The sequence below is a fragment of the Culex quinquefasciatus genome, chromosome 2 (assembly GCF_015732765.1).
Source record: "Culex quinquefasciatus strain JHB chromosome 2, VPISU_Cqui_1.0_pri_paternal, whole genome shotgun sequence".
NCBI lineage: Eukaryota > Metazoa > Arthropoda > Insecta > Diptera > Culicidae > Culex > Culex quinquefasciatus.
Genome location: NC_051862.1, coordinates 58,530,936 through 58,550,493, shown reverse-complemented (window position 1 = coordinate 58,550,493; position 19,558 = coordinate 58,530,936). Strand labels below are relative to the sequence as shown.

The 19,558-nt window shown below is 36.5% G+C and overlaps 1 protein-coding gene across 1 annotated transcript in view; it reads left to right on the top strand.

Moving 5' to 3' along the window:
* Nucleotides 1-19,558, top strand: part of LOC6038122 (E3 ubiquitin-protein ligase SH3RF1) — a 33,766-nt gene that overhangs the window by 10,015 nt on the left and 4,193 nt on the right. The window contains exons 2-9 of the mRNA XM_038255350.1: nucleotides 5,992-6,100; nucleotides 8,827-9,205; nucleotides 13,568-13,915; nucleotides 13,974-14,285; nucleotides 14,343-14,572; nucleotides 17,434-18,079; nucleotides 18,135-18,269; nucleotides 18,330-18,566. Of these exons, the coding sequence (XP_038111278.1) occupies nucleotides 5,992-6,100; nucleotides 8,827-9,205; nucleotides 13,568-13,915; nucleotides 13,974-14,285; nucleotides 14,343-14,572; nucleotides 17,434-18,079; nucleotides 18,135-18,269; nucleotides 18,330-18,566 (2,396 nt within the window). The remainder of the gene's footprint in view (nucleotides 1-5,991; nucleotides 6,101-8,826; nucleotides 9,206-13,567; nucleotides 13,916-13,973; nucleotides 14,286-14,342; nucleotides 14,573-17,433; nucleotides 18,080-18,134; nucleotides 18,270-18,329; nucleotides 18,567-19,558) is intronic.

Below are 19,558 nucleotides of genomic sequence, written 5' to 3'. Positions count from 1 at the left end.
CAATCGACAGAGCATCGATGAATATTTAAAATGCATTTAATCCAGCCGTTAATATTTGACAAATTTTACTTCCCATGGGATCCTAGGCCGGGGAATATTTCTCTGAAAGGTACAAGACGATCTGAGTCACCTGGTCCGATAATCAGATCCAAACTATTGAAGAATAGTTCAGAATATCATCAATAAGATATCTTATGAAACACCATCAAAAGTATACATTTTTGAAAAATGTATTTTGAACTGTTTTTTTTTTAAGTGATATGGCAAGTTTTTCACACAACAAAATCTGCAAAACGCCGTTAAATTCGTGCCCTGCCCTCCTTAAACCCCGAAAAGTCAAACAACCAACAATAAAATGAAATCTGCACCACACGACCAACCGACCGACCTTACAGTACAATTGGCAGCGCAATTGATCTCTTTATTCCCAACCATTAAAACCGCAAAACCAGCAAAACTTGTCTCGGGTCTCTTGGCTGGTCGCTCGGTACTGATACTCGTTTCGCGTTGTCTCCGCGGCCCGGGTTTCTGGGCACAGGAGAAAATATTTAAAATTAATTTTGGAACCATTTTGATAAATTTTGAAATCTCCAAAAAAATAAAATTATAATTATTAATGTAATTTTAATTTAAATTTTTTTTTTCTCGCTGTGTACAAACCAGACCAACTATTTTACTGGTAAGGCAAGTCAGTCCGTTTTTCGAGACCAAATGGGAGCCAAGTATAAATTACACACACTTACTCTCGTGGTGTTCTTCTCCACATTTGCCGGCAAGTTGTGTATGCGACCCAGGAGGACTGCCAGTTATGCAACTCTTGGCCCATCGCGACTTAGTATAGCGAGTACGAAGACATAGACCCTGATGATTGTGCAAAAAATTAAACAGAAAGGTGGTTTGCTCCTAAATCGAAGCCATTAGGCTAATGGTGGATTCGTGAAATGGTTAAAAAACAGAAAAAAGTCGTCTTTTTTTATAATACTTGCAAATTTATTTCTCAATACTAATTTAGTACACATTCCAACTATGCATCACATGTCCAGAACAAACGCAACTTTGTACCACCGCCCTCGGAAATGACAAATCACCATAATCACACCAGGCCAGCTCGGCCGAGCCCGTAGGTCCCATGAGAGCAGAGAGACAGGGCGGCGGTGGCAAATGGGGCAAATCCAGACCAGCCAATCAATCAAGTCAACTCCTTCGCACAACTTTGTGGGTCATGCGTGAGGTTGATGAGCCCCCGCGAAAGAAAAGCCTCGTCCATTCATTCGTCGATGGACTTTTGTCGGAAGATTAATGCGCGGAACATCTCCGTGCGAGCGACATAATCTCTCCTCAAAGTGACAACGCCGTCCTCAGGAACAAGTGTGGCCCAATAAAAGGGGAGAGTGGCCAATTTTGGGCATCATCGTGTGAAACATGGTTCAAGATAGCACAGTTTAGCCAAATCGACTCTCGGAATCGCTAATCTCCGCACAAGTGTCAATAATTAGCCAATTTACCCCCCAAAATGGAGGTGGTTGCGTAGTTATTCAATTTTCCGCTGAACGCACACCAAAATCAGCTTCTCTTGAAATTATTATATTTTTTCTGCGATATTATACGATGACTCAAGTAATAAATGAACTTTATCGTGAATTGGCTTTCATCGTTGTCTCACTTGGATGGGTTTACTCTCATTTTTGTTTCGGCCACTTTTCCACTTGGTGGTGCAGGAGTTTCGATACCACAGCAGTGTGGTTGGTTCTATGGTTGACTGGAGTTTTTTTGTGGCTTCCCATAAGGCGAGGTGACAAAATCATTGTATTGATACCGGGTTTGATAAAACTGATCTTGAGCTACATTTCAATTGTATCAAAGATTTACATAATCATAAATTTTATTTTTTTTTAGAAAAATTTAACTCTGTTGTTTGACAAAATATCAAAACTGATGTCATATCTCAATAAGTTAAATCAATGCTTTTTTAAGGTGTTGCAATGATACCTATCAAAATTAATTTGTTCGCTCTGCAGCGTTGCCCTTCTCTATTGCATGTATTTTTGAAAAAAAAATTAGTTTCGACAAAAATCGACAACAAAATTTCAAAAATCACGTTTAGATGCAAAATGCAACAGTGCCCTGTATTCAAGTTATGGGTAATTTAAGATATTTTTTTAGAGATATATTCTGTTTTTTTTTTGCAGTTTAAACAATCTTTTTAAACGATTTGCAAAAAAAAAATCGAAAAGCTGTGAAACTTTCTACAATTTTTTTTACCTTGTTGGACATTGTTTTGCTGGTTGCTGAAATACAGGATCTTAAAAACTAAACAACAAACAAAAAAATGTTGTCTGCTTTAAGAATTTTAACATTGTAAAAAAAACTGATCATTTTCCAAAAAAAAATACGTTTATATGCCTATAACATAAAATCGGTACACCTAATCAAAAAAATCGACTTTTCATCAGATTTTTCGAAATTTATTGAAAATATTTTAGAGTTTTTCAAATTTTGGTGGGCAAAATTGAAATAACCACCCAACATTTCAATGAAAAACGTGTGACAAAAACTTTTAAAAAATTTTGTACAAGCCTTTTCAAGGGCATTTTTATCTCATATCTATTTTTTTTAATTCTTATGCTGGTAAAAATTTTATTTAACGTTTTTGTCTCTCTACTCTAGTCGTGGTCAAGAGGGGGAGGGGAGCACAAAAATCTAAATTTAAAATTTAAAATCTGATTATCACAAATCGCTTTACACATGATATCAGAACTAATAATATCAAAAAGAAAAATCAATATATTAAAAATTCAAAATATCAATGAAATTATACAAAAAAATCTTGAACTTTTTTGTCTGTGATCTCAAACAAAGAAATTTGTAAAAAAAATGTAAAAAGATTCAAAATTTTTATTTGATAAAAATACAAAAATATGCGATATCGACCATTTTTAAATGTTGTACATATTTTTTTATTTGGCTCAAACTTTGTGGGGGCCCTGTCCATATGAAAAAAGTACGTAAATATTTGAAAGTCTTTAACTTTTGAAAGAATTTTCTGATCAATTTGGTGTCTTCGGCAAAGGTATTGATAGGGACTGTTCAGAAAAAATATAGGTACACGGAAAAAAATCTTGCTGATTTTTTAATCATCTTTTTTATTACAAAAACACAATTTCCCAAAAAAAATATTTTTTTTTATTGTTGAGTTTTTAGAGCATTTTGAAAACAATATTTTCTAATTTTTTGACTCAAGACTTACATTTCAACCGATCTCCGGTGGCCACATCCAGAACCGTAGTGGGAAGCAGCATCAACTAGTCATGCGACGTATCAAACTTCTTTATTTTGTATAGAGAGTATTTAAAGATGTATTTTTGCCTCCTTGACCAGTTCCTAGGTTCTCCGGTGGCAACATCCGAAGATCATATTTGGCAAATTCCTGAAACCACTCTTGCGACATATCTAACTTCATGTTTTTAAAAGTGGAGTAGGGGAACAGCATCTAATTCCAGCGTGCCTCTTATGTTGGCAGGTCAGAACTTTGACATTCAATTAAAGCTAATTAAAAGCGTTTTCAACTGAAATCGAGTGATAAATAGCTTAATAAGAAGTGAGCAAGCAAGTTTCTATCAAAAGTTTTGCAAAATTAGTTGTATAGATAGCGAAAATCAGCAAATTGGATGGAGTTAGGAGCGAGTGCTTAACCTGCCAAACATACGAGAATTTCTCCTATATAACTCATGTTCCTATCCAACATCAAGAAGTTTGATACGTCGCATGACTGGTTAACACTGTTTCCTAATGCGTTTCCGAATGTGGCCACCGGAGATCGGTGGAACGGGTTCCGATGGGTCCTATAGTATTTAATATTATTCTTAGATTGTTTTGCATGACTATTTTTGGTAGAAGAAAGCGTATCAGTTCACAATAGGATAACTCAGATACTTTTTCCAAAAATCCGGAACATCCGGTGGCCTTTACTCCGGCCACCGGTTTTACATCGGATTATTGTTCCTGGCGCAAAAACGAAGCTTTTGGTGTATAGCAATCGATGGTTTGCGCGAAATCATGTTGCGGAAATTTGTTGGGCCCTTTTTTCCCACTGTGCAGTGTTGAGATATCGTGGCTCCCGTTTTTTGAAACTTCTAACTTCCAATAGCTATATCTCGGCAATGATACAACCAAATGTCTTGAAATTTATTTTGTTATTATTTAAAAATTTATATTTAAATCCCTGAAAACAGATTTTGAAATAGTTTAGTTGTGCGCTCATACCAACCCTTTACATTTTTGTAACATGTATGTAACCCCTTAACTGACCAATCTATCTAGTTTAAAATGATCTAGAATTCATGATTGTCTCCCATTTCTCTCTTTTCAGAAGCAGAAAAAAAGTGTAAATTTGGAAGGTGTAATTTTAGAAGGTTGAATATTATCTCTTTAAAGTTGTAATTTTACCTCAATTTAGACTGAAAAAGTGGTATTACACCAGAAAAGTGGTAAAATTACTCATTTCCATTCCCAGATGTAACATTACCATGATTTTTTTTACTGTGTACTAGTAACTTTCATCACCGTTACCGTACCTATCTGTTCGCATTCCTCTTATCGGGCGCGTCAAAAGTTTAACTTTATTGGCTTTATTCCTATATAGAAGACCAACCAACGAACCATCCTCAACCCAACCGAGCAGCACGGCAAAGTTGGCACAATTCCTGTCACACAAGATGACGTAGGGGAAAGTGGGGCAAGTGTAACAAGCTAAGGAAATGCTCGTTATAACCCATTAAAAAGTTAAAAAATCTGTCGGATTTTATTATAATCATCTTATTCTAGGTTTTGACTAAGACTTTGTTTGAACAAGTTTTTAAAAAATCCTGATTTTTAATGTAAAAAATTGATTTTAAAATTTTTGATTTTCCGTACGTTCTACTCAACTAGTGGGGCAAGGACGAACAACCCGTTGGGGCAAGAGGAACAATGCATGAAAAAACATGTTAATTTGCTAACAATTGAACTGTTATCACTTAGAAACATCAGATTAGAATGTATTTGAAAGGTTTCTTCCATTTTTAGATTAAATAATAATATTTTACTAAAAAATTTATCGTTTTTACGAAAAAAAATATTACTTAGATGATAAATAGTAAATTTTCATAATATCACTATATTTTGTATGGACAATTTTTTTAAATAATTGTTTATCAGTTTTTAAGTACTTTCATGTATTTATTTCCCAATAAAATATGTTGTTGCAGAAATTCGTATTTTTTTCCATACTAAAAATCCATATGGTACACTTGCCCCACCTGAAAAAGATTTTTTAAAAGCTCTCAACAAAAATAACCAAAAGTTAAACTATACTTTGTAATAGGTGCATGTCATTGGTAGGGACACTACTGATCTAGAAAAAATAGCATTTTGATAAAATGAGCCTTAAAACGACCCCGTAGCCTTATTTTGTACTATCCAAATATTATAAGAAAACAAAGGTTTTGAAAAAAACTTCACTCAATCTTATGCCCCGTGGCGTTTACGTCGTTTTGGCGGTTATGTGGTAGTAGAATCAGCTAATTGCATTGCTACCAACAATTCCTCATACTGTAAATATACAAAATTGTAAAAATAACGGCCCTACGAGCGATTGTTCCTCTTGCCCCATATGGTCGTCTTGCCCCACCTTCCCCTATATTTTATCAGCTCCACGCTCTTTAACTCAACGCCAATGTCTGGCAAATCTGCATAATAAAAAAAATGACTCGAGCTCGCTCGCAAATGCGCTCCATTTTATGCGCCATGCAATTACATCATTAAATCACAACATTGCACCGTTATCTTCATTTATATTAAGGGGAAACTCCACCGTCTTTACCCTTCCAAAGAATGCCACACCACACCGAATGACCCATTTGATAAAGCGCGAATCTACTTGCCGGTGCCCATTATCTCAAGATAAGTTTTCTATAATAGAACCATTCTTTTTTTTTCAATTTCATTTTCCAGGAAATCGTTGCCAGCCACCAGGAGTTGCGATGTCCCGAGTGTCGGGTTTTGGTGGAAATCAAAATCGACGAGCTGCCGCCGAACGTGCTGCTGATGCGGATACTGGAAGGTAAGCGCACGTAGAAACGTCCACGAGGATAATCCTAATCTTAAGACGTAAGGATTTCGGGGAAGAAGCTCTTGCACATTCGGGGGTTTACTGAACGTCATGCAAAAAGAGACTTGTGTTTATCAGTCGAGAAATGTAACTGTTTTTGTGTTTATTAATAAATTAATTAAAACAATTTACTTTTATAAAGAATGTTTGTGTATTAATGTATTTGCTTACACGAAATGCAAAAATGGCAACATCAATGCTTTCTATAATTTTCAGCAATATTCTTCTTTTTAAACACAAAATTTAAAAAAGCCCATAATTTGTCTGGAGGTTTATTGACTCGAATTATGTAACGTATTTTTTTCTAATTTGGGCATTACACAGTAAAAAAAAACATGGTAATATTACATCTGGAACCAATTTTACCTCTAAAATTTTAAAATCACTACTGTTTTAGTGGTTTGGCACTTTTTCAGTCTAATTTGAGGTAATATTACATAATTGAAGATGATTGATATTAAACCTTCACATTTGACACCTTCCAAATTAACACAATTTTTACCGTGTAGGATGATTCCAGTACTTATTCAATAAATCATTTCAAGGATTATGTAAAACTACCAACTTAACCCTCTACTGCACAATTTTTTTTTTTTCGAAGGTTTTTATTTTTCCCTTGTTTAGGAGGTAATTTTAAGCAACTTTTGTTCTACGAACAATTTTACTTCTCTTGTTATATGTTTTTCTTGTTTCATTTTAAGTATTTTAATTTGTATTTATCTTGTTTAGTTTATGTTTGTTTTTGGTAGTATTTGACCTATTCTACCACCTCCTATCATTACATTTTGCCTATCTAATTTTTTAATGTTTTTACAGTCACTTTATCAATTTTTTGCTTGTTTTCACATTTTCTGCTATAAAATGGCATCATTACCATTTAAATTGTAAATAAATGCGTAGAGGCATAGTCTGGGACACTACAACAATTACTGATTACTTCTTTTTACTCAAAATATAGGAAATGTTAGTACAAAACATAGCCAAAGTTGACACCTAAAAAAATGACAATTTTAAAAACATTGGCAAAGTCACATAAAACAAGTAAAACTTCCAACCCATATTTTTTCTAAAAATTCGAGAGTTCTTCTTTCCAATGCTTTTAAAGATCAAAAATTGGTTGAAAATGTATTTTTTGCGATTTTTAAATCGAAGCTCGTTGACGGCGGGTGCTCCATTATGTTCAAATAATTAAATAAAGTGAAGGGGGACAAAAACATTAACTAAATTATGTATAGAATAATGTTGAATGAAGAATGAAGAATGAAGAATGAAGAATGAAGAATGAAGAATGAAGAATGAAGAATGATGAATGAAGAATGAAGAATGAAGAATGAAGAATGAAGAATGAAGAATGAAGAATAAAGAATGAAGAATGAAGAATGAAGAATGAAGAATGAAGAATGAAGAATGAAGAATGAAGAATGAAGAATGAAGAATGAAGAATGAAGAATGAAGAATGAAGAATGAAGAATGAAGAATGAAGAATGAAGAATGAAGAATGAAGAATGAAGAATGAAGAATGAAGAATGAAGAATGAAGAATGAAGAATGAAGAATGAAGAATGAAGAATGAAGAATGAAGAATGAAGAATGAAGAATGAAGAATGAAGAATGAAGAATGAAGAATGAAGAATGAAGAATGAAGAATGAAGAATGAAGAATGAAGAATGAAGAATGAAGAATGAAGAATGAAGAATGAAGAATGAAGAATGAAGAATGAAGAATGAAGAATGAAGAATGAAGAATGAAGAATGAAGAATGAAGAATGAAGAATGAAGAATGAAGAATGGAGAATGAAGAATGAAGAATGAAGAATGAAGAATGAAGAATGAAGAATGAAGAATAAAGAATGAAGATAGTTTTAAAACGAGAAATAATTTGAAAATCATGAGTAATTTTTTTTTTATACCGTCAGTGGGGGTGACTATGGGTCAAAAAACGATATACCTCTCGTAATTTCTTAATAACAAAAACAATTTAAATATCATCGAAAATCTTTCAACGTGGATTTGTTCTTAGATAGTTTACTAACATTTTCCCAAAATATGGTGGATTTTGATGAACACTACCTTAAATGCCAATAGTTTGAAAATTGACCCAATCTCACCCCTTAGAGAGGGTGACATTGGGTCAAATGAAACTAAAATGATACTCAAATACAACGATATGGTAAAAACAAGTCATCCAACTGTGTTTCTTATTCCAGGGAATCGTATTGACATGCTAAAATGTTTGAAGTGGAGATTTTCAAACATTTGGGCAGTTTTCGAGCAATTCCAACAAAAATATTAGAAAAATGATTTTTCGAGAGGTCTTTTTTAGCCAAAAACGTACCTCAACTTTAGACAGCTGCCAAAATAACAGGATTTGTTCTAGGAACGAGATTTTTTCAGCGAAGTCATCTTAAGATGTCCCCTACACAACCCTTTTTTTCAGTTTTATTGAGAAGAATCTGAGAAATTGTAAAATCCGTAAAAAATCACTTTGACCCAATCTCACCCCCCAGACCCAATGTCACCCCCACTGACGGTAGCAATTTATATTTCAAAATATTGAAACCGTTATCAGTCATGGAACTTCCTCACTACATACAAACTCTCCAACTGATAGTATCCATATCAGCGTCCCTCACTAACATGTCTATCCGTGCGTATGCACGCTCTTATCTTCTTCCCACAGGCATGAAAACAGCTGAGCTGAATAATCAAAACACAAACATAAACAAAGCAGCCCGAACCGGCGTCGGAGGCAACGGTGGTGGCGGCGGTGGTAACATCTTCAACCTGCAATTGCAACTGCAACAACAGAACCATCCAAGCATAGCTTTCCAAGGTTCTTCGCAGCAGCAACAACAACTTCAGCAGCACCATGCGAAAAACAGCAAAAATGACCATCCCCACCTCCAGCAGCAGCAGCACCACCACCCCCATCAGCAGCAAAGTAGTCAACAGAATCAAGGCCAGCATGGCCGGATTATTGCGACCAACGGCCAGGCGCTGGACCTGTCCAAAATCCCACACGCGAAAGCATTCTACGACTTTGCCTCCAGTGAAACCAGGTAGGACCAGAATTACTCTTTTGCACTGAAAAAAAAACTAAATTATTGAGAGAATCACTTAATTTATTTAAAAATACCTAATTTTAAGTAATTTCAACAAAATTGAAAAAAACTTTTTTAAGCGCAAAAATTTCCTTATTATTTTCAAAAACTTTTTCAAACCGTGTTAAAACCCCGTAACAAGAATGGGTTTAAATTAAAAGTTGCAAACCTGGTTTGGGACGGACTCGCCATGGGTCGGGGTTAGAGGGTGCACTTATTATTTATGCAGTTCGGTTGTTAGCAAGGCGTTCGCAGTGCAGCAAGTTGGGTGTTACTGTGTCGGGCGGCACTGCTGCTGGGGACTGGTTCAGACGGCAGCACATGCAAAAAACAACATTCTGCTAAGGTTGTTTTAAGTTTAGTCAACCTTGAGGATTTGCATTTTGCTGGTCAGTAGAAGTAGAATTTGTGGTTATTAACAGTTGTGCTGATATTTTTTTGGATTCTTTTGTCATTGAAGTTATTTGCACTTTCTTTATCTGTCATAAATATATTTGTAAAAATGGAAATCACATTTGAGTAATATTCGTTTAACCTCAAATGAAACTATGTCCTCAACAGTATTTTTGATCCCTACGATCCCTAAGATATTTTTCAATGATTTGAAGTTTGTGATCAGTCAGGAATTTTGTGTTAAGGCCCTGGAAGGCATCATTCCCGATCGGCCATTTGGCGGCCATCTTTGTTTTAGAAAAACATTCAAATCTTGATTCAATATTTTTCAATCAAAAAATGGTTTTCTTTGTGTTGGTTGTAGAAGCATTTTACATATCGTGATTATTTTTTCATTTCAATTTACTATTTCTGAACCCTGAATTCAGAACCATCATTGACAGTCATTGCCCCAAAAGTTAAGGACACCTTTTACGACCTTAAAAGGTTTTTCGTGTAAAAAGGCGCTACATTTAATAGGGTACCGAAATTTAAAAAAAGTTTTTTGTTTCGTAGCAAAATGTATAGCTTTGAAATTTCATTTCATTCTAAGTTATCTTTTTAGTGAAAAATATTTTAAGTGCCAATCACACACATACACACACACATTGAAGCTTAAACATAAATTACATAATAAGAGCATAAAATTATTTCAAACTGAACTTAAAAATTCTATGGTTAGCAAAAATTCTAAACTAGGGGAGAGTGGGGAGACTTGATCCCCTTTTTTTGTATCGCACATAACTCTGTCAATTTCTCACAAAACTATGAACTTTTTGCATGAATTGAAAGCTTAAACATTGAACTATGTTTGGCTGATAAGGGTATTTCATCAGATAAACTCTTCGAATCATACCAAGCGTTTTAAAAAAATATTTTAAACCGGCATTTTCGAAATGTTGGGGGTAATTTGATCCCCCTTTCAACATTTTTAAGAAATCTTAACGGTACACATCAACTAGAGATTTGCACCCAGATTTTTGATACAGACATTTTTGTATCTTCAAAAATACGGGAACTATCGATATGATTTTTTATTCATCCCCTAAATTACTGACTTCCAAGTTATTTACAACATAGTTTGACTATTTTTGCAATCAGATTCTTGCAGGATTGGGTCCGTAAGTTTCACAAATTTGGAATAAGAAGACAACAACTTCCTTGGTTGCTGTGCACCCTTAAGCAAAATGTTTCTTGTTCATACAAACTGTTAATTTTCTATAAGTTATAGCAATTTCACATTAAACCTGTACGTTTGTGTTCAAAATATAACAAGTTTAGCATGCAAAATATTTAAAAACTTAAAATTTTCTTTTTTATACCAAAATTAAGCATGTTTACAAAAGCTGGAAATTTTTGCTTACAAAACTTTTGAAAAAATGGTTCAAACTGCAGTTAGTTATGTACAACTATACTAAAGGAAACTATGTACGAAAACCCAGCCAAATTATTTAATCTTGAGGCTGATTCCAGTGACTGTAAAAATGCAGGGATCAAGTCTCCTTAAACGCACTTTTTTAAACAATTGATTGTAAAAATAGTATGACGATAAATTTAGCGTCAAATGCGTTAGGGTTTTGAAATTGATATGTTTATCAAACAATTCATGTATAAAAAATATTGTTCTGAATAATTTTTGAGTGTTTTCTATACTTATCAAAACAAAGAAAAAAGATCTATTGGAAGTTTTTTGCAGAACTTTTTAGAAATATGTGTGTAACTCAATCTAAACATTTTTTAATGTTTTTCTTTGTTTTCTACAATGAGTTTTAGTCAATTTCGCACAACTTTCTAGAACAAAGCTAATTGTTTTACCCACATGCTGACGAGATACAGGCTTGGAATCAAGTGTCCCCGGGGATCAAGTCTCCCCACTCTCCCCTATACATTATTTGAAACTGTTAAAACATATTTGTCTGAAAAAATCTTTTTAAAATGCATTTAGTCAATTGTGTACAATATCAGAATGAATTTATTTAGTACCTTTTTGAAAATATGGCATGATTTTTACCGGAATAATAAACAAATTTCCCCAATAATTAGTTGTTTTTTTTTTTTTGAACTTTGGCTAAGATATTCGATATTGGATTTTTTTGTAGACCCTCAGAAAACCTCATTTTTCCTGTTTGTTTTTCTATCATAGTTTCTTTCTCAGAAATTGGTTAAATCTTGTTTACAAAGCGTGATTTACGATTCTTTCTACTTTTTCGAAAAAAACGGATGCAAAAAAACGGATATTCATAATTAAATGGAGTCCCAGATAATTGCTCTATTTTAAATAATTTATTTTATAATATTTATTCAAAACTTCTAGAGAGTGGTTGTCTACGATTTCGCAAATCGACTTTTCTTGTTATTGTTTTTATTTTGATGATTTTTTTTAAAGTTCACATCAAAATATTTTCGGTAGAAAACAGCGCTGGAAATGCTAGAAAAATAATTGAAAGTTGCAAATATTTTTCATAGTCGGCCCGAGAAATCAAAGGACAAAAAATTTATTTTGTTTCGAACATCCTCAAAATTGTAATGAATTTGTTAGTGACATTAGCTGAAAATTGTTTATTGGCATGCTTGTTTTTTTTTTTTTTTTGGAGAATTGGGGAAATTTAAAGGATTTTCGATGTAAAATACCGCAAAACAAGTTTTTTTTTCGAAAAAAAATCTTTTGAGCATAGATTTTTTGAAAACTTATGATTGCAAATCGACTGTACTACTGTATAATGCTTTTTTCATTGAAATGATGAAATTTTGACTTGCTATTTAAATTTTTTTCAGATTTAATTATGATATGATTTTTTGTATGCCATTTACTAACCAAAAAGATCAAATTTAATACACTTTTGATCATAATTTCAATTTTGCGATACCATTCCTAATAATTTTGTTTGCACACACATCTACACGTAAGAACACGCTCAACTGCTTAACGAAAGTCGCCATCAATATATTTTCACTTGCGCTAACGTTTTCCTAGCGCTTAAGATTTGAAATTGCTTCAAACTACCGGCAATATGTGCTTTTGTACATTAATTAGTCATTCACTTGAAAAATAATCAAGAAACATGTAACAAATTTGCAAGCGCTTTAAAAAAAACAAACGCGCCGAGTCAATTGACGTTTATACCTATATAAATCGAAGGCTCAAGAAAACTGATGGAGTGAGCCAGTGATGTCAGGAAACTTTTTTTTTATAAATGCTACTTTTCGTAAGCGTTGCTGAAAAGCAACAGCTGAAAATTGAAAAATGGGTGTGACCCAATGCATTCTCGTCAGATTAGAATACATTTGAGAAATATTGTCTTTGAATGCTTGTAAAAAGAAAAGAATAACTTTTAGTTAAAGTGAAAATAAACAGGAATGTACGGAAAAAATGTCCCGCCCGTGTGGATCAATCGGATCGCGCACTGGACTCACAATCCAGAGGTCGCCGGTTCGAATCCCGCGGCGGGCGCTCTAAAATTCTTTGTGTAAATATGGGTATTCGGCGCCGTCGCTCCGTGCCATACTCTTGAACACTTAGGAGCCCAGGGCGGCGAAGTCCTTGTAGATAAAAAGGAAGACACTAGTGGTTGGTACTAGCAATGGTGGCCGACAGCTAATAAAGTCAACTTCGTTTTTTCGTCGTACGGAAAAAATCGTCATTAACTTCAGATTTTTTAAAGCATTCCGTAGAAGAAATCTCAAAATGTAGAAGTGGTTTTTTCAGGTCTTTGGTTTAATTTGTTTCATGTGATTCTGTCAAGCGAATGAATCACAGGTCCACCGTCATCATTCAAACGGCAACCCTCTAAGTTGATTAGACCTAACCCGTCTAGACCAATATCTAACCCATTCTTATCACTCACGACTCACCTACATTTCCTCGTCTCACCCTCCCTCTTTTCGCAGTGACATCAGCTTCAAGAAGGGCGACATCATCATCCTCAAGAAGAAGATCGATCACAACTGGTGCGTGGGTGAGGTCAACGGTAAGGAGGGCGCGGTTCCGCTGAACCACCTGCAGGTCGTAGTTCCGCTGCCATACCCGCAGTGCAAAGCGCTGTACGACTTTAGCATGGGCCCGAACGAGGAGGAGGGCTGTCTGACGTTCAAGAAGGGTGCGCTGATCCACGTGCTGCGCCGGGTGGATCAAAACTGGGCCGAGGGACGTATCGCGGACAAGATCGGGATCTTTCCGATTTCGTTCGTGGAGATGAACATCCTGGGCAAGCAGATGATGGACGCCGCGTTGAAGCAGTATGCTTAGTTTGAGATATTGTATGCTTCAGCTATTGATTTGAACCTTTTTTTTTAGCATCCTGGCCAGTGCCTCCAACAACCGGACCGTCCCGCCGACTCCGTTCGACCTGAACGCCAGTGATACGACCAGCTCCAGTGTAACCACGAGTCCAAACTCTTCCACCAGTACGACCAGCTCAAACTCCAGTACGGCACCCAGCAGTCCGACGTCGCACTTCTTGGCGACGGCCGCGGCCGAGGCCGCCGCTTCCGGAGGTGGCCACTCCAACAACAAGAACCACAAGGAGAAACGCCACTCGTTGACGACCTTTGTGGCGAGTTCCAGTAGTGGAGTGACCGTCGGAGGATCGCTGCATCAACCCAACCGGTTAGTTGTTCTGAAACCATGTTTTAAAACCTTAAACAACTTTTCCCTCACTTTTAGCCACTCTGCCGAGATTCTCAACACGCCGGATGCCGGCACGGAGAGGCAACCGGCAGCAGGAAGTTCTGGAGCGACTTCAATGGTAGAACAACCGCGGGCTGCCGCCGCCGCCGCCGCCAATACCAAGGCTAGTCAGCTGTTCCATCAGCATCCCCAACTGCCAGCGACCTACATCGCACTCTACCCGTACAAGCCCCAGAAGCCGGACGAGCTGGAGCTCAAGAAAGGATGTGAGTATGGAAATAGAATTTTGGGGATTGGATTTTTGGAAAACGAAATTATGATTTTAAACTGAACATTAAACTATCCGATAAATTGTTTAAAAAAAGACTTTTAAAGACATTAAAAGCCAAATTGTTTTGCATTATGATTTTATAGTTATTTGCCATTTTCCGCAAAGATTTCGGATTTTAAGAAATCGGAAATTACTTTATAATATTTTTTTAGCAAAATAATTCTCCGCCAAAGCCGTAAATTGATTTTTCAATTGTGTCTTTAAATTAAATACAAGTTTGACAAAAGTTTTTTTTTATATTGAACATGATTCATGCATCCATGAACCCCTCGGTCATTTCAGTTTTTTTTTGGTTTTTTACGTTTGTCTGCTTTTTAACTGGGCTAAGTTGGCTACAATTGTCCAAGAGGGGGGGGGGGAGAGTTGGTTTGAGATTTCCAAAAAAAAGTATAGTCCCTACTCTTCCCCTGTAAATTCGGGGAAAAGACGGGAATTCATCAAAATCAGCAGAAAATCGGTCAAAAGTCGAGAATTTGTGTTTTTTTTCACATAGGGTATTTGTCCCTATTTTGGGCCTAGTACCTATTTTGGGTCTACCAGAGTCTCGCCGTTGCTCTTTGCGATGCAAGGCCTGCTTCGAGCGTGTTTGGCCTGCGTCGTTGTTTCGCGCGGGAGAAAAGAAGAAAAAGTGATTTTGAAAGAAGCTGGCCAGTCTCGCCGTTGCTCTTTGCGAGGCAAGGCCTGCTTCGATCGTGTTTGGCCTGCGTCGTTGTTTCGCGCGGGAAAAGAGGAAGAAAAAGTGTTTTTACCCAAATGCCACTTATTTATCATTATATACGCGCTGATCCCTGTTTTACCTGATGGGATTGGAAGTTTAAAGATAGTTCGAGGATCCGTCTGGTTCTTGTTCTATGTTTAGGCGGGGCCAGACAATGTCCAATGACCTCGGAATTGGGTCGCTAGGATCTCTGCCATTCTGAAATGGGTCATTGGAAGCAGCGCGAGGGCTGTCACCACCTAATTCCCGGGACTGAGATAAGCTGTATCAGCATAACCCAAGTCTGATACAAATTATACTATCCCATAATTTCGCTGCCGGCCAGCGGGTATTGGATTGGACCACACACATACACACAGTACCTATTTTGGGTCTACCAAACTCAGTCCTATGAATTCAATTCCGAAATAAGTTTCTCACATATAAAAACCGAACTATGCGGGATTCGTGGTCCACGAAGCAATGCTATGCTATGCTATAAAAACCGAACTATGCGGGATTCATTCCTTTATGTTGAAAAGTTCACCATATACTTCCGAGTGCTGCGCAAAATCAAACTTTTTTCAGTAAAATCGCTGTATCTCGCCAATAGTTCATTTTAGTTTGAGGTCTACATTGATTTTTATGTAAAATTGTCCGGGGAACACGATGGTGATAAAATAAAACAACACAGCAAAAAATCCGATGGTAAAATCGCATGCAAAAGCATGCACATCACCTTCGTCAAAATAAACACTTAATATTACACACTGCATGTACAATTTTTCTACTCACAAAAAAAAAAGTTGCAACCGACGGGATTCAAACCCAGCACCAACAGTAAGGGCTGGCGCCTTAGCCCGCTCGGCCATCAGACCGATGAAGAATTGAAAGGATAAACGCATATATGAGCTTGACATTTCGGTCAAGTAGGTTTCCCATACTGATGGGCTACATATTGCAGGGTGTAATGTTACATAGAATTTCATAAAATAATGCAACATTTATTTTACACCCAGGCCTTTTACACGCAGCTGGATTACCACTTTATTTGCTGTGAAATAAAAATATAAGGAATTGGTCAAAACTGAATTTTAATACTTAAAACGTTAAAATATAATATTAGTGGGCATTTAAGGGTTAAAATTTTATTTTTATCGAATTCCTTGGACAATTTTCTATAAAATGCAACATGTAGAAGGTCTTTTGCTCAAATAGTTGCAAATTTATGATTAAGAGAAAAAAAGTGTTTTTGGAAAATCGTCAAAAATGTGGACGGTGCCAAAAATAGAGGGATGGTCTAATCAGCACCAAACTTGGGATTTCTGTTAACTATCGATAGATGAACGTTCCCTTAAAGTTTGGACGAAATCAGTGAAGGTCGAGTCCAAAAGTGTACTCAGTTGACCTGGAATGACCCATTAACAATTTTCATATTAAATTCACTGAATTCTTTAGAGTTTCAAGGTACCTTTCGCAATTTCAATCTATTTGAGATTAAAAAGGCTATTTAAAGAAATAAAAAAATCCTAATAAATATTATAATATATATTATACAATAAATTTTTATTATTTTTTTTTGTAAAAAATAGGTAATATTTACCTTAAAACAACAACAACGTTAACGAAAAACTAATGTAAAATAGAGCCTAATTTTGACGATTATGGCCAGTGTAAAATTATTATTCTGTTTTATTGTGTATCTTATTATTATTATTTTTTAATATTGAATGAATATTTGAACTTAATTCATTAAGTCATTTCAAATATTTATTCCAAATGTTGTTGGAAAAGTTTTTTAGGTTTTAACCACATGAAATAATATTGAAATGGCAAAAAAAAACTAAGAAATTTGGATTTTAAGTTATTGCAAATATGTTTAAAGAATTTGTTTCTTCGAACATTTTGCATAAATTAAGTGTTAAAACATGGAATCTTATGAATCTGTATTGTTCGTTGAGAAAATTAAACAGTTAAATAAAAACTGATTAAATAATTCAATCTCAACATTTTTTAAAATTGAAAAGTCGCCGTATGTCTGGCCGCTTTGATGTTTGTGATGTTAATAGCAATTTAATGATTTCCCTTTTTCACTCCAGCAATCTACTACGTAACGGAGCGCTGCCAGGACGGCTGGTTCAAGGGCGCCAACCGGCAGCAGAAAACCGGCGTCTTCCCGGGCAACTACGTCACCGTGTACAAAGGCCGCGAGGGTGGCCACGCCAGCCGTAACAATCCCCAAGCCCAAGGATCCCAGGGACCATCGCCACCCGGAGCTGCTGGAAGCGGAACCGGTCCCGGAACCCCAAATCCGTCCAACAACCTAGCCCAAATCACGCTACCTGCCTTACCGCCGCGGGACACCACGGCTTCCAGCAACCCGGCTCCGGTGTGGACCAAGCAACAGAACCAGCAGCAGCAGCAGCAGTCGTCCGGGAACTACATTGACTCGCTGTTTGGCCGCAAGTCGAATGGAACTTCGGCGGAGAAAAATGGATCAGGGGCTGCTGCGGCAGCTGCCAACGGAGCAGAACACGCAGCGCAACCGATCAAGGAGAAGAAAGACTCGTCGGCGGTCAGCTTGATGAAGCGCTTGACCAACATCAAGCGGTCCAAGTCTCCGACGACGAGCGGTGGAACCGCCAACCCGGCGTACTCCATGGACAATCCAGTGTTTGAGGACAGTGCGGCGTCCGCTTTGGCCAAGCCAAATCTGCAGCAGATCATCAATCCGGTTCATGTCAGGTAAGGTCATTTGAATCAACTTTAGACCTGTTATAACCAAGATTTCCAATTTCAGATCCGGGTCGTGTCCCAGTCAACTGCTGCAGAACCTTCCAGCGGACCTGCTCGCCGCCCAGGGTCGTGAAAATGTTCCTTACATGTACGGATCCCAGCGGGTTAAACCCCACAAGGAACGACCTTCGATGCATGGGTTCGTAACCTTTATCAACACCTTATTCCGCCAAATCTATAAATCATCACTCAATTTCAGCATCAAAAGCGAGTCATCCGGCAAGAGCTCCTCGAAACATGCGGCACTCCAGCAGCAACTGCACCAGCAATCGCACGAGGCACCGGCCTCGACGTCCCACGGCGCCCAGAAGCAATCTCACCACGTGTATCATCGGAAATCTCAGAGTCTGGACGCGAGCGCCATCCTGACGCAGATGAACGGCGGCACTGGAACGCCTTCGAAGTCGTCGTCCAAGTCGCACGTGGTGCGGGAAAGGTGAGTGGTTGTGGGTTGTCAAATTTAGCAATTTTGTTTCTAATCAAATCTAGCAGAGCCTGCACTACCACAGTTTGCCGTAAATTTGTATTTGGCATGATGGAAATTGCTTTTAAATGTGTCTTTGTTATTGTGTCATCAGCAAAATTACAAAATATGTTGATAGCATTTATTTTAAGCAATTCGAGGCCATCGCCATCTTCAAACGCGTTTGTTGAAAATCCATATCTTAAACTTTCTTTAAATGTATCGAATTGGGAAGGATTTATCAACACAAAAAATGTTTTTTGTTGATGCGCAATTCTCTACGAAATCGGTCTTTTTTCTTCAATTTTAATTTTTGTATTTTTTAATCCGACTGAAACTTTTTTGGTGCCTTTGGTATGCTCAAAGAAGCCATTTTGCATCATTAGTTTGTCCATATAATTTTCCATACAAATTTGGCTGCTGTCCATACAAAAATGATGTATGAAAATTCAAAAATCTGTATCTTTTGAAGGAATTTTTTGATCGATTTGGTATCTTCGGCAAAGTTGTAGGTATGGATATGGACGTAATATTGAATGTTTGGCCCTTTTGAAATGTTAGTCTTGATTTAAAATTTTTGAAAATATTGTTTTCGAAAAGATCGGGAAATTTCACAAATGTTTCATGTTTTAACATTGAAAATCAGACCATTGGTTGCTGAGATATCGACTTAGACTTAGAAAACATAAATTTTCCTGTTTTTAAACCTTTGCATTGCAATATCTCAGCAACTAAGGGTCGTATCAGCAAAGTTCAAAGAAGCAAAATATAGAGAATTTTCTCAGCTTTTCAAAAATATGTTTTTCAAAAGTGTGCAAACATGTGCACTAATTTAAAAAAAAAATGAAAAACTTCGACTATTTTAAAAAAAGTAACCTGAATATGGATTTAACTTGAAAACGGTGCACTTTATCAAAATTTCACTAAAGTACTTTTTGATTGCAAATTTGATTTTTCATCAAAAA